The sequence below is a fragment of the Sinohyriopsis cumingii genome, chromosome 2 (genome assembly GCF_028554795.1).
Source record: "Sinohyriopsis cumingii isolate HCF-2022 chromosome 2, ASM2855479v2, whole genome shotgun sequence".
NCBI lineage: Eukaryota > Metazoa > Mollusca > Bivalvia > Unionida > Unionidae > Sinohyriopsis > Sinohyriopsis cumingii.
Genome location: NC_142962.1, coordinates 56711528 through 56727042, shown reverse-complemented (window position 1 = coordinate 56727042; position 15515 = coordinate 56711528). Strand labels below are relative to the sequence as shown.

Sequence of the window (15515 nt, the reverse complement as noted above, 5' to 3'; positions counted from 1 at the left end):
ATCATCAACAACAACCAACTATTCAATTATTTTCGATACTCTGTTTAACTGAACAAAGAAATCAGTTTGATGTTTTGTGTACTCTGTTGTCGTCAGGGACAACGTGGCGGGAAACAAGGCCGCTTGAGTACTGATAGTCATTCCCATTAAAGTGGAGTTTGCAATAGCTTCTTACGTTGAAGGAGGACACATCCATCACGTTCACCCTGAATGTGTATATCCTCATTATCTTCCTGTCAGTAATTGTTGTTTGACGATTCGAATGTAAAAGGAGATCCTGGAAAAGATATTCTACTCTCGATTCTTGAGTGAGTTGTAACTCGTGTATTTTGTGTATCGAGAAGTAGCCCGGCAACCAGAACGTGACTCTGAGAGTATGTTACTACTCTATGGTCTTAAATTAAGTAACAGAAAAAAGTTTTACGAACACGTTTAGTAACCTTTAACACATACATTACTTCTCAAAGTTACCAAGTGAAAACTTAAGAGGAACTTACAGCATTGTAAATTAAATGCCAACTAATCCTAAATAGTCCATCACATGTATAAAATTATAGAATGCTCTGAATGAATTCCAATATTGAGCATGCTGATGTACCAATAGTTGTTTAATATGCCGATGTATCATTAATCTTGATGTGCTACATTTATATAATCCATGCTGTCTTTGAATCAATTCACTATAATCCCAAAAAATTATTATAGTCCAAAAATTCGATAAGCATTGTATAATTCCAGCGAATAATTTAAATAAACATTCCTTTGAAATTGTATCCGAACATAATAAATTCTTCCAGGGACTGAACATAAAAAAGAGTGAATAAATACTTACTGAATCTGTTTAAGACTTTCACATGACCTATGACGCAACAGTATTTTCTGGAAAACTTCACTAACTTTTAAATAAGGTCAGGTTTTGAACTTAAATTTTAGTCAACAAAATTACAAGAATCAGGTAGAAACAACCCTCATCCACGACAGTGTTCGGGTGGGCCAAAACTATAATCTCAATCATGAACAAAGGACAAGGACACAATATAGACTAAATATACATAACAAGTTTGTCCAAATCTGTCCTTCGTGCTGTGGCACTTGTCTTGAAACATACTCTCAAAAGTTAAAAATTCTTGCCCTGGCACAAGGAAGAGAATTCATATAAAAAGTGTTCATCGAAGAACAGAATCGCAATCAAGCGTCATGGAAAGGAGAAAAATATTTTGATCCAGACAGGAAACGATATCTTTGATTCCCGAGAAACACCTATAAATCCACTTCATTCTCCTGTCAAAATAAATGAATCATTCTCCGCACAGAGACGGCAAGAATAAGACTAATCTGATAAGCCGTTATTTTTATTATTAAATATCAACAAAATGTTTCATTTTAATGTTTCAGGACAAAACTAGATCTGTTTGCCATGCTAATTACGAAAATCCGAGTGGGGAATATTCCATCCAGTTTCGTCTCTAACAACATTAGCACCCATTTAACTTGAAGGGTAAATCGAAAACTATGTCGATTTGAATAACAGCTACTATTTTCTGAAAGTAAACGTCGTGAAAACCAACAACGCCAATCCAGACTCCGATGCTAGCATGGCTGCCGTTAACAATTAAATGCATTACTTGTTCATTGAAGTGGATTTAGGCAACAAAAGTGTCAACCCTTACCCTTACCGAGCTTACTTATAAAATCTACTGTCTTACAGGGAAAAAGCCAAAAATACACCCTTATGCTTATGCGTGTGAGGTGTAGAAAACCGTCACGTTCGGCAAGTTCAACGACACAACTTTGATTGCTGGTGATGACGAAGACCACAATGTTTGATTTAACAACCGATTAAAGAAAATAAAACAAGAGCTTACTTTAGAAACGGTTAATCGTCTGCTCTTTGAACTGTGGTTGTAAGATAATTATTTACTGAATGACTTGAATGTAGACCTGAGATTGAGTCGAAGTACGTCGTTTTCAGTCTGATGGCAAACGCTACCGAGTACAAAACCAGTATCAAAGAAACCAGACTGTAAGTTCGACTGTAGTAAATGATATCCATTAGACTCTGACCAGAAACACAACCAAGCACACTATACCACGAATGGAACTCGAATTCGATTCAAGATAGAAGATCATGTGTTCCAAGATCAAATACTTAACAGTTTGTTTATAAGCATTTCCAGCTATGCTAAATTCAAAGGAACCATCGATCAAAACCCTTTCCATCACCGCACTTCTACGTCTCCAAAATAGAAGTCATTTGAGATGGCCAGGTATTGTATTCTAGACTCTTTGAACCTAACTTTGCCAGGAAGAATTAATTGAATGTCTGAAGCTACAGGTCCATTCGGGGACCAACAGTACCAACATCGGTCTGTATTACTGATATGCAGGAGTGTACTGTGTTTGAGGATTTGATTTACTATGAACTAAGGAAGCGCCGAAGGACATTTTCACCCTGTAAAGTTAAGTTAACTCTTCGTGGAACTTGGTTTGCCCTAGTCTTCGATAATACGGTAAACATGATCTTCTCTGCAGAATTTGACATTACCGTTCAAATCAGCAGTCTGAGAGAAGTGATTTTGTCCTATTAAAAATGATTACGAAACGATGGACATAGACGATCGCCAAGAACAGGAACCACGGCAGTCATAGTTACAACTTGAAAGCAGTGGTGATGGACAAAAAATAAATAAAAAAGAAACAATAGTATCTCAATGGTCCGACGATGCGCAACACGTAGTAGCGGGTCAAAATATTCGTATTCCTGACCAGAAAACACTGCTATGGATGTCAGATCAATGATATACAAACAAGTACACCACGATAAAATGTTTTATGATGAGTCATGAAGAAAAGTTGGAAGATCATACGAAATAAGCATATACTCTCATCCAAGACGAACGAGTGGTGCAAAGGCTTGAGAGACCATTCAAAACCTTCCGCTGACTCACTTGGAGACGAGACGCATCGAAGTGCACTTGCATCAGAGTACTGGAAAGATCACGCTCCTCAACTTAAATGTCAGTCACATTTTAAGAAATATCAAGTGTTAAATTAATTGTCTATGATTACCTATGAGACCATAGAAAGAAATAATACCTGGCAATCTGATTAAAATCAGATCTTCGCTTTCCTACGTGATGATCTGACGACGACCTCTTAAGGGTCAAATCGTTCGGTACACATTCATGCTCTTCATCCACACTGTTCAGTCTCGAAACGCGAAGATATGAGACTTCATCGGATTGGTTGATAAAATTAACGATTATGGTAATAACATAGGTTACCAAAACATGACCCCTAAGCGGTCGCTGTCAGACCCTTATGTATAGCAGTGGAGTTCTGATTTTAATCAGATTGTAATACCTGGAAACTTCATTACCTCCTGACAAAAACTTCGTACACAACTCCCTGGAATCTGGTGATCTGTGTTAAAGGTGAACTTCATCATCAAAGTTATTAAACGTTTAGAGTTTATGACATCAACGTTGACGATATTCATTGAACAGGAACCCAATGGATTGCGGTCTACTTTTCCAACGCGCACCGAGTAGAATAGTTTGATTCTTATGAATTAACTCCTGTCTAAGACGATATCACAGACTTTATGAGAAGAAATACTGTGTCCATTCCAGACAGGAAAGTGAGATTAACAAGGATATCATTCAATGGTCTATGGGCGATATTGGGTGTATTTTCTTCATCGACGAAGTTTTGGATTCCTATCAGAACTCTGGCTTGTTTTTGACACTGTCTCCCTGGAAACGGAAACCATCATCCCCCAAAACATAGAATGCAAAGTGGAGGCAAGTGAGACTAAAGTTAGGCACTTTGTCTCCGTAAGGAGATGGAACAGTGCTGCAAGATCTATGACAACAACTAACGGAACTTTATAGGGCTGCCCAGAGTTTTAGAAAATTAAATAGTATGCTTGATTCCCAAAACAATGTTTAACGTTTGCTTTTTTATGCATATCTTTTGCCTATGTTTGTCTTCAGTACAAAGCTTAAATACCTTCTGCCTCTACACATCTTAACATGTGTGATTTTATATGTGTGAGTGATTGTATGTTTGTGTAGAAGTGTAATTGTTTGTGTGAGCATGCATACCCTTTCTGCTTCATATGTGTTACTCTTCCTTACTCTACGTTCTACTTTACGTCCCCTTCATTAGGTGTAGGTCATGATCAGTAGGTGTGGGTGCTGGTTAGTTAGACTGTGTTTTAGTCAGGACGTGTACATTTTTGTCAGTATGTGTATGTGTTGATCAGTAGTTATTCGTGCTGGCCAGTAAAACTTGTGTTTGTCAGTAATCGTGGATGCTTGTATATAAAGAAAAACCCGCAATGTTAAATTCCCCTTGACCCAGATAGGCCCACCATGTTAAACATATATACATTTGTAACAATTAATCTCCATCTGTATCAGACCGCTCCGGTGGCATAGTGGTTGCAGCGTCCTCTTCGGATGCTGGAGGTCACGGGTTCGAACCCCGGTCGAGTCATACCAAAGACTTATACAAATGGGTACTAATAGCTGCCTCGCTAAGTGTTCAACATTAAGATGTTAGTGTTAGGACGGGTCAGTCTGGTGAAATGATAATGTGTCTGGGTGGGGCATCATGTCACATGTCTGTGGCATGATACCCCAGTGCTAGACATCGCTATAAACTGCCACGCTTAGCGATATGACTGAAAAATTGTTAAAGCTACGTTAAAAATCCAAATCACACACACTCAGTCTGTATAAAGAGTGGCCCCGATGTTAATAATATAGACGTTTGTGATATTAAATTTCCGTTATACACATTTTGCCATATTTTCAAAATGGCATCGTAATGTTCAATTACGTTTGTACAAAGAGTGTCCCTTCCCCCAACACATACTAATTATCTTTGCATTTAAAGATGCATTACAGCGCTTCGATCTTAATTACGAAAAGGAAATCATTCAAATTGAATACTAACACCGTGATGGTAAAGCACTAGAAATGAAGACATATAAGTCTTTTCAGGCTTTCAAAGATCTTTGGTCTAATGAGCGCCTGCTGAATGTGATTGAGCAGTTAATTGGACCGGACATCGCAGGACACCCCGTGTGGAACCTCAGGACAAAAATACCTCAGAACGAGGCTACAACAGTGCCATGGCACCAAGGTAAGTTTCGTTTCCTTCAGGCCAGTATTATCCTGTTTCAGAAAATCAGACTGTTAGCTTGGAAATCTAATAACAGAAGACGACAGATTTGAAAATGAAGTGAACATAAATTGCAAAATGCCCTTTGTTTATAACGGATGAAAATGATAATGCTTTCTTAAATCCCAACTTTGAACCCTATTTTCTATGTTCTTTGCAAGGCAGTTAGGATTTTAAAATATGAATCAGTTTTGAAATATAAAAATTATATTTTTGTCTTCACGGTTTTCTTTTTTCCTTTTAAAACATGGATTAGGTCAAATGGACAACAGCATGTTTTGATTAATATTTATTTTAGATGTTGGCTACCTTGACAACGAATCGTACAAAGTTCTTCAACCCACCGCTTGGATCCCTCTTCTCGACGCGAATGAAAAGAATGGCTGTATGGAGGTATGTCAGTCTCCTTGATGACGGATATTTTAAGCAGAGATAACCGCAACTATTGATTAACATGCCATATTTTTTATAACATCTACGATATTCATTTGTTTCTTGCTCGCCTGTATGATGTGCGCCATGTCACATGAAATTCGAAAGACTTGATTAGTCCTTTAGATCAACAAACAGATCACTTCCTTTTCCTGATATTTCTTTATGCTGTCACCAACTGTTCGGGGTACTATCTGGAACGCATCGCTCCGCCGAAATTGTTTCGGACTATTCGCCGCTCGCTAGTAATTAATAAATTTATTTTGACTGACCTTTGTATGCGAATGGCAAGTAAAATTCCTCTTCTTTTGTCCCATGACATTAAGGCCTTCAAAACACTCATTTTTTAAACAGTTTCTTAAATTGTTGATGCATGCGTGGAAGGCAGCAGCTAGGGTGGTGCTGCCTTCCACGCATTGATCAGCATTTAAAAAACACGTCAACAGCCGATGGACACACATGTGTTCTGGTTTGACAGATTACTTCTAAAAGAGCGAGCGTTCTGAAAGATTTAATGACAGGGGACAAATGAAGCGGGATTTTACTTACCATCCGCATACACAGGTCAGTCAGCATGAAATGTTTTTAATTACTACGAGCGGCCGATAATCCGAAAGTACATCGGCCGAGAGATGCATTCCAGACAGTGCCCCGCACAGTTGGTCGCGACCAGAAATATCTGAAAAATTTGGAGATCTACATTTCGATCAAAGTAGTCCTCACGATTTCATTTCATAGTGGTTTTTTTTTTTATCCGAGTTAAAACAATTTTTTTCAGCTGATGTCATAATAAGCTCGTTATTTTTAAAAGGTAACCACAATGTATATTAGGCATGATAGTATTTGTCATTTAGTGGGTTTGAAAATACGAGATTTATGGGGTATGTGTACGACTTGTATTGCACGAATTTCACAATGTCAGAAATGTTCTTCCTCTTTTTATCTCTATTTTATAACACTGTAAGATCTACAAAGCAATCGATTGCCGTTGTGAAGAATAAAAGAGAGACAAATCAATTTGGTAAATTTTAATATGGCAGGCGTACGCTGAATACGATCCTACGCAAACGTTATACGGCATTTATACGGTCTCTGCGTGACCTAGATTATCCAATATCATTCAACGAAATTTATACGAGGTTGGATAATTAAATTTACCCTTCCCACTGCAGTTAACACGCAGAGGTCACAAGACAGGGAAGGTGGCTACTCATCAGTGTTGCTATGGGGGCACGTGGTATGTAATGTTGGAAGAAGATGAGATGGAAAAGAAACTAGGTATGAACTTATCATAAAATTGAACTGACACTTCTTGGCTTTTACGCATTAAAGAGCTCCAAATGTTAGAGGTGATTTTGAGTAAAATGTTTCCGTTTAGAGAGAATTTCGACAAATACACCCAGAAATAATACCGATTTTAGGCTTGGTATATAAATGTTTATGCCTACTGTAAATTGAGACCGAATTCTTTCATTTTTGTACTCAAATCATTCTTAGGACTTATCTGAATTAATACCCTACGGAGAAAACGTAGCTTTATTTCGATTAACATCTGACCTTATGCAAAGGTTACGTTAGAGATAGTTCCATTAGTCTATTCATTTCTGATTCTTTTTGTAAACCTCCGCGAATAATAGGAATATTTATGTGCGTAGTGTAACGTATTTGGAATGTTGAGATTAGAAGCTGATACGCCTGTTTGGGCTAAGAGAATAAGCCACAGAGGTAATTGTTTTACATAAATTCAATCATACTACCACCCTGCCATTTCTGGCAGACCCGCCGCTCTAATGGCCCAGTGGTCAGAGCGTCCGCCTCGGAAGCGGGAGGTCGTGGGTTCGAGCCCCGATCGAGTCATACCAAAGACTTACAGAAAAAATGGTACCAACAGCTGCCTCGCTAGGCGCTCAGCATTAAGAGGTTAGTGTTAGGACTGGTCGGCCTGGTGTCAGGATAATGTGAGTGGGTGGGACATCATGCTAAATATCTGCGGCAGGATGCCCCAGTGCTAGACATCACTATAAACTGCAACACTACAGACATCGTAGCGATATGACTGAAAAATTGTTAAAGCTACGTTAAAAATCTTAATCACACACACACACAGACACAGACACACACACACACACACACACAAACTGGCCGACACAAAAATAACCTCAGAAAATGCACGACCGCCACGGTTTTTCGACAAGATAACTATATCATATTCCCATTGATTATAACAAACAGTATTCTGGTTGTATTTCACTCTGCGCCATAGCCGCTAAATAAACGACTTTCTATTTGGCGATTTACCTTCCAATTTTGGATATTATCCCTACACCGACCAACTCTCAGGCCACGTCTGTATGTTAAAAGCAACAAATTTGTTCCAGTCACGTGACCCCTTTGGTTTGTTAATTTTCATGACTTACTGAAGTCAGTTTAATATGTCTCTTGGAGGTAATTTTAAACTAAGCATAATTATTTTCAAAAAGGGTGTTAATATGTGTTTTTTGCAAAGCGCAAAATTGCCGATGCTTGTTGGAGCACGTCCGTTGTCAAATCTTCATTTTGAGAGGTACATAGTTTTGCACGTTGTAAAGATTTTTCATTTCGGAGGGAAGTAAATCTTGTTTGTAGTATGCAATCTCATGATCCCTAAATAAAAGTGATTGGATTTGAAAAAGACCGGAACTTATGAAGTCTTCTTTTATGTAAAACAGCTTAACCTAGGATAAATATTTCATCTATCTAAGGAAACATTATCAAAGTTTATTTCTTGTTGATACGACGATCGTCCCATATGTCAAATGTCGGAACTTACTTTTTCTTTTAATTTGTGCAAAATACGAAAATATGGAGTTGAATTGAAACTGAGGTTGCAAATGTATTATAGCAAACTTATACGTTAATTAATGTACAATGATACGGCTAGGCCGTGTTAGTGCTGAAGTTCCATTAGGTCCGAAACGTGAAAAAGGTGACAATGTTGGGGATTCTAGTTAAAAATTATAATGAATGAATGAAATGAGTAAGTTTTTTGCATTTTTTTATACTCTTCGATTAGAAGTCTCTTGAGCTTGATATTTAAGTAGAAAGCACAGCTAATTGTTTTGACATATTTTTTTTTACTCAAAAACATCCTGCACTTGTTCAAATCCAGCGTGTCAATTTTTCAACATGCTTAAAACAATGTCGAAATCCAGTGTTTTGTCCTGTCCTATTTTGATAAAAGAACTTTGCTACAACTACCCTCATAGAGAGATTTAAGTACCCGAATTTACCCTTATCTGTACAAAATATGAAGATAATCTGGCCAACTAACTTGTTTAATTTAGTCTGAAACATTAGATAAACATTTTTGCTTTATAAAATTTGGCATTCAGTCTCAACCAATGAATAACCTCAGCTCCCTGTGTTAGGATCTTAATATGCATCTATTTGCATTTACAACTTGACATACCTCAACTAATGGGGTGCGCCCTATGAAGCCCACTTAACTTCAAAACTTCTAAAGAAATCGATATTGAATGATATCTCTGCATAATAATGAGGTGATCTTGCATCTGATTGGCTGAGTCTGCGAACACTCAAAAGCAATATTTCATATCGAATTTTATTAGACTTGGTTTCTAAACCTATATAATTAAGACCTCGAAGGAGTTCGATTATGAGCGACAGCCATCCATATTAATGGAGTGATCACATTTTCTACGAAAGAAATCTTTATTAAAACTATTTTCATTATCAACCAATCCGACAAGAATATGCAACAGTTTATGTACCACCACTTTTGTTCATTTATTCTTTTCTTCACTAATTCTTATATAATTTGTGAAACTATCTCATACTTAGGTATAAATAATTGAATATACAAATAATTACATCCAATAATCTATCAGTGAATATAATTGTATTCAGTACACCGATGAATGCCATATTTTTAAATGCAATGCAGATGTACAAGCTATATATATATATATATATATATATATATATATATATATATATATATATATATATATATATAATTTGATTCACAATATTTTGCGATATTTTAAGAATTATTCTCCTGCACAAGGAAATAAATAAATATGTAATTGTCATCATGGCAGAATTACACTGTGTTGCGACACTTTCAGCATAATAGACCCCGTTTACTAAATAGAGAAGTTTTTATTGCAACAGAGTTCAAAAGCGGAAGAATACGTAACATGTAGATTAATAATATACTTCTGACCCCAACATCTTTATAATCGGTTCTCTTTTTTTTACGGATTTCTTGTCTTAAATTAGTCATGATAAAAATTGCGATTTACTTCATGCTGATTTAACGTCGTAATCAGCATAAAAATAAATGTTATTTCTTCCTCAAAACTAATTTTACGAAAAAAATAAGCCGATTATTCAACGATGTTTTTGAAAATATTATATTGTAAAAAGTGTGTTTGTTAAGTTTTCTAGACAAAAAGTGAAAATAAAGTTTTCAAGAAATAAAAGAGAAAATAATAACAATGCCCATCTCTCTCTCTCTCTCTCTCTCTCTCTCTCACTGAAATTTAACGGGCAGCTGGGTTCTTGTTACATTTTCCTGTGCGATGACTTGTGAGAAATATGAACAGTGAAAGTTCTCAACTTACAATATTCTAGTTCACTTGTGTTTTGCTGTGTTTGAGAGTACAAATTTGAAGAGCTGAAATAAAGTCGATTCATAGAATTTGTTTCAGCCTTTCCTTTGATCAGTACCGCAATCAGTACCTTTTTGGCGGACACTTGTAGGGACACGTTGTGGTCAGGTAGAGGTAAATATGGAACAAGTTTTCACTGGAAAGATTTATACCAACACTTGGAAGCACGGCTAATTACGCATCGTTTAATAGGAGATTGCTGTGTACACTTGAACACGCAGAGAGTGTTAAGTGCGTTCAGCATTTCAATACATAAGCGTTTACAAGAGTGACGTCATATCAGGTTACCAGTTAATTTAAAGAGATCGATCGTATGTGATGTGATACTAATGTTAGGTAAAGTGAAAAGAGATATTCAAAGAGTGCACAAAGACCTCAAGAACGATTTAATGACTCTTTATGTTTATGTCACCATTAAAATGTTTAATTTAAAAGAAAACGGTTTAAAGTATAGCCGCAAAAAGTAAATAGTAAAAAGATGCATTTGGAGAAGCAACTCCAAACTGTGGATTCGTGGGGAAAATAAGGCACTTTTTAAGGCTTATCGTGCTTTTTTCACAAATTAAGGGTAAGAGTTGCTCTGCTCTTGACCTTCAGGGTGTCGGCATAAAATGCGATCATCATGGTCTCATCTGTAAGCTACTGACACGATTTTCGCTTAGTAAACAAAGCTGCTTTCCCTATTGCGTGTAATAAGCCTGATCCACATATACTCGTCGAAGATGTTTATTTAGCCTAAATTTACATGTTGACATATATTACCTTTACAGAAATTGACATGAAGAAAGACAAAGTTCTTTGCCCTGTGCCATACGGAGGTATGTTACTGTTGAACAATTTGGTTCCACACAGAAGGTAAATATGCGCAAATTTTTGCAAATCTAAGCTTTCGTAAAGAAATAAATAAAGTATATTGCATTCTTGATTTGCGATATTTGAAAATTAATTTTAAATTGCATGTCGCGCAAAAGATAGATAATAGTAGTGAATATTTAATACATTACCATTTCTTCGATAATATATGTCTAATCGATTTTTATACATTTCCTATGACAGTTTCTAAAGCAAGTTTTCTATGTTTTGTGATGTAACAGTCTCCCAAATTTGTCAAATCAAATTCGATGGAGCTTAGATCTTCGCTGGCAAAATCCTAAACTGCCGAACGGATTTTATGGCATGAAGGAGTGTGTGCTGATGAGGTCGTCCAAGGACCCGGATGTGAAGATAGACTGGAATAAATTTGATGGCGTGGATAGGCATCAAAAGCAACGGGAATTAGTCAAAGATGTCATGCCCGTAAGTACAATCGAAACATTTCTGGCATTTTGGTTTAGCATGGTCACGTATGTTTATCTCAGGAAAGAAACAGCTCCGCACGCTGTCAGTCGTGCATATATTCGACAGTCATATTTGGTATCTCTGAACACTCATGCAAATCTGGAAAAGTTTTCTTTGGCTCCAGTGTCAAAGAGGCGGATAAATCCTAGAATCTTTGGCATACTACGATTGTATGCGATCGTTTCGTTTAGTTTTATTCCATTTAATACGAGGATTTTAGTGTAAGATATCGAAGCAACCAAAGGGTATCATAAAACAGAAAACAAACTTGGACATAATGATAGTTATTGTAAGTTTTGAACCTTTAAAGTTTTCACAAAACACAGATACAATGAATCGTTTGAGAGATGATAGGAAAAATGGACGTGTTTGGTCATACGATTTGGGATCGTAATATCACTATTATCGCTGGTGCATTTTGAAAGCAAGGGAAATCTTAAATTTATCAGTTACACGGATCATATTGCACGTGTACGAGGGAGGATGGAGACTTTTTAAATCATTTATGAATGATGCAGCAGTAATAACAGCTTCGGTGGCCTAGTGGTTAGAGCGTCCGCCTCTGATGCCGGAGGTCGTGGGATCGATCCTTGGCCGAGTCATACTAAAGACTTACAAAAATGGTGCTAGACATCCCTGTAAACTGCCACACTGCAGACATCGTAGCGATATGACTGAAAAATTATTAAAGCTATGTTAAAAACCCAAATCACACACACACACACACACACAGAGTAATAACAGCCATTTTGCATCTCTGTGCTCTATATTCACCCCTGTCTGCCTGCGATACGAGTTCCTTGTTTCTCATAAATATTCATCAACAAAGATGCGTCATGATTTAGTCACTGAAATAATTTCATTGTGCATCAGTGAAAACCTCTTATTCAACGTTAAGTGACTGTATTTGGAAGAGAAAATCGGACTAATTCACTTGGTCAACATAAAAGCTCGTATTGAGTTAATAATCCGATGTATTTTTACGTTGCTTGCAATGTTTGGTTTAGCAAGTCTGTGCATAAGCATAAGTGACGATGAAATCTTACCGCAGGCAGCCAAGGGTGAAAAGAGAGGATGCCGGATTTTCATTTGTGTCTTGCGACGTTGATTTCCTCAGAATTCTCCGGTATTCTCTTCTTCAAGGATTACGTTATATCAACAAAACGTCTTTGTACAAGATTTAAGACCCCACTAAATGTTCGACATAGATCGGATACATTTTTAGCTTTTATTACACTACATTTATTTTCACAGCAAGCAGAGGAGTCCGAATTTGACACAACTATACAGGGTCCGTGGATGAAAAAGTGGGAAATTGTACATGTCAACCGTCACGTGGAGAAAATGGATCCATCCAAGGATTATGCCACTTGGCATGGTCACAAGGCTTAGTGCGTTAGCCAGTCAGAAGAAATATGCTTATGAATTGCTATTTTTCTTCTCACCTTTACCAATCTGTATCATAGTAGTTCGATCTTGATTGCTAGATCAAGTCGAGTTGTCAGCATAAGAAATTAATATACGTAACTGGAAAACAAAATAAATTGCTTAATATTTCAATATTTTTAATACCTAACTCATAAAATGAATTACGGTTTTATTCAGCTGATATGCGCAGTAATATTGCAGTTGTATGAGTGAAGTGCGTGAAACAACATTCATTAATTTTCACTAAGATTTGTTAATAACACGAATTCTTCTACGCGTGGAGGTAGCAGACCTCAGATCTATATATGTCATTTAAAGTTATTGTGCAGTTGTCAGAGTTTGCATCACGGAAAATTTCATTAGGTACATGATTACGAATGTTTCTATCTGGGGCCAGGCTGATAGCGGTTGAACTGTTTCTGGCGGGACGTCGTCAGAGCCTCCATCGGGGATTTGGAAGATAATCATATCTTCATTTTTGACAGCGATATGTAGGGGAATTGGACATATTGTTGAAACTTGATAGTACAGATTTGTTACAGAGAAAGTTATTCATTTCCATTTGCATGTCAAGTGAGGCTACATCACAGTTCACCGCTGTTTAATCGTAACCAGGAAACGTCAAGGGAAAAGTAGTTCCAGCGTTGTTGGAGAGTATGTTGATACGGAATCAGACAATGTCAGTATTGTTTTCTTCTTCAAGGAAATTACGCAAAATTCTGGCTCTTTTCCGAGTAAAAAAATAATTATAGATATATAATAAATGTCGTTATCCGCCTGCTGGCAAATGCAGACTTTCGGAAGGTGGCGTTTGCTCAAAAGTTGAAATTTTTATATGGCATTCATGCATGATTTAGCGCGTTAAGATTGCTTATAAAATTCAAACCCACCTAATTAAAATTTAGAGTAAGAAAAATAGGAAGGAAGCTCGCGTAGGACTTGTGATATTAAATGTACTGCTGAGAGAAAAGCTAGAAAAACTATGCAATAATGTTTCAGAAAGCTTAAGAGCTCGTTAATTTAATCATGTATGCATGTATGAAATTGAGAGATTTTATCTTCCTAATACTGAATTCTTGTGAAATTCTACTAATAAGAACTTTACAAAGATAGATAAAGGAATATGCTACTAAATGGTTTTATACGATATTATGGAAAATAAAGATAAGATGACTTCAGTTTCTGATTTGTATGACATAAAATAAATAGTACAATACTATATCGTTAGAAGAGACTACAAACGATGCCCACGTTTTGTTTCAAAAGTATCCTTTAGCATTGCTTGGTTATTTGGTTCATATGTCTGATACATGTTGTATGTATTAGATTTTATATTTTTCTCCTGATTCAAACTTTCAATTGGAATTTATCCTGAAGCAAAATAAGGGTAAAATAAAATGTTATTTGTTATTTTCTTGCCGGACTCCATTCTCATGAAAATAATTGATAATGTTATGACAGGACTGAATACATGGTCTGATATTTTCAACCCCTTCAAGGGAAATATAATATACATTGCCGCAGCTAATGTAGTTTCGTTCAGACAGATATCTCACGTGGTCCCGTGAGATTTTCGCCATAAGAGAATCTAGTAAAGGCCCATAATAACGATCATAAGGCCTAAACGGGAGTACAAAATCTGATAAAGTCGATAATTTGTTCATAGATTGGTCGGTGTTCTTAATACCAACAAATTGATAATATTAGTGCACAACTGTCATATTTTTGTTCGATGTTTTGGAAATACCATATAAATTGTGTATAGGCAATGCATATTTTCGCTGTCTGCAAAACAATCTTGCACATCGTCAGACTGTGACACAAAATCCTTGAGAATATAAAAAGGACACGAATAGCCCACTTTCATTCGCAACTTTAAGGCCAGTCCCATGTATCACAGCTTGAATTTATGCCAGTAGCAGCCGTTATCTGCCGTTCGAATTATCTTGGTTATTTACGAAACAAGGATTGACAGAATTTGCGAATGCAATAAACCATTTTGCCATTCGCAACTTCTCGGTCAATCAAATAGAAGAAATAGTCGAAGTGGTCCGAATAGACTGCAGCTTCTTTTTGGCGAAGATAATTCAGGGGAACAAATTGTCTGATTTTTCCGTAAATTAGTGTGCCAACATACAGTCAATGCATGTTTTTATCTCACCGAACTAGCCGAGTGGTCTGAATGACCCACTTGGGCACCAATAAACTGTACCACCTATAGAGTACATACATTATGCATGTGTTTACACTATCGATTGTGCACAAATAATGATGTGAACGGTTTGCGACGAGTGTTTTTCAGACAGCAAAGAAGGAGAAGAAATAAGTAACACTGATTTGTAGCAATCAATTCTACGGTCCATCACCAGACTCAGTTTAAATCTCTTAGTCTGATTCAACGAGACCAAAGTTTACGACGTGCGTTTGCCAGCAGTACAGGGAACTGTCATGTAC

The 15515-nt window shown here is 36.7% G+C and overlaps 1 protein-coding gene across 1 annotated transcript in view; it reads left to right on the top strand.

The window, feature by feature from the left end:
* Nucleotides 1–14239, top strand: part of LOC149804921 (phytanoyl-CoA dioxygenase domain-containing protein 1-like) — a 29647-nt gene extending 15408 nt beyond the window's left edge. The window contains exons 4-9 of the mRNA XM_089945906.1: nt 5010–5151; nt 5489–5583; nt 6795–6900; nt 11066–11150; nt 11390–11591; nt 12888–14239. Coding sequence (XP_089802032.1) covers nt 5010–5151; nt 5489–5583; nt 6795–6900; nt 11066–11150; nt 11390–11591; nt 12888–13025 — 768 coding nt within the window. The 3' untranslated portion in view covers nt 13026–14239. The remainder of the gene's footprint in view (nt 1–5009; nt 5152–5488; nt 5584–6794; nt 6901–11065; nt 11151–11389; nt 11592–12887) is intronic.
* Nucleotides 14240–15515: the final 1276 nt, after the last annotated feature.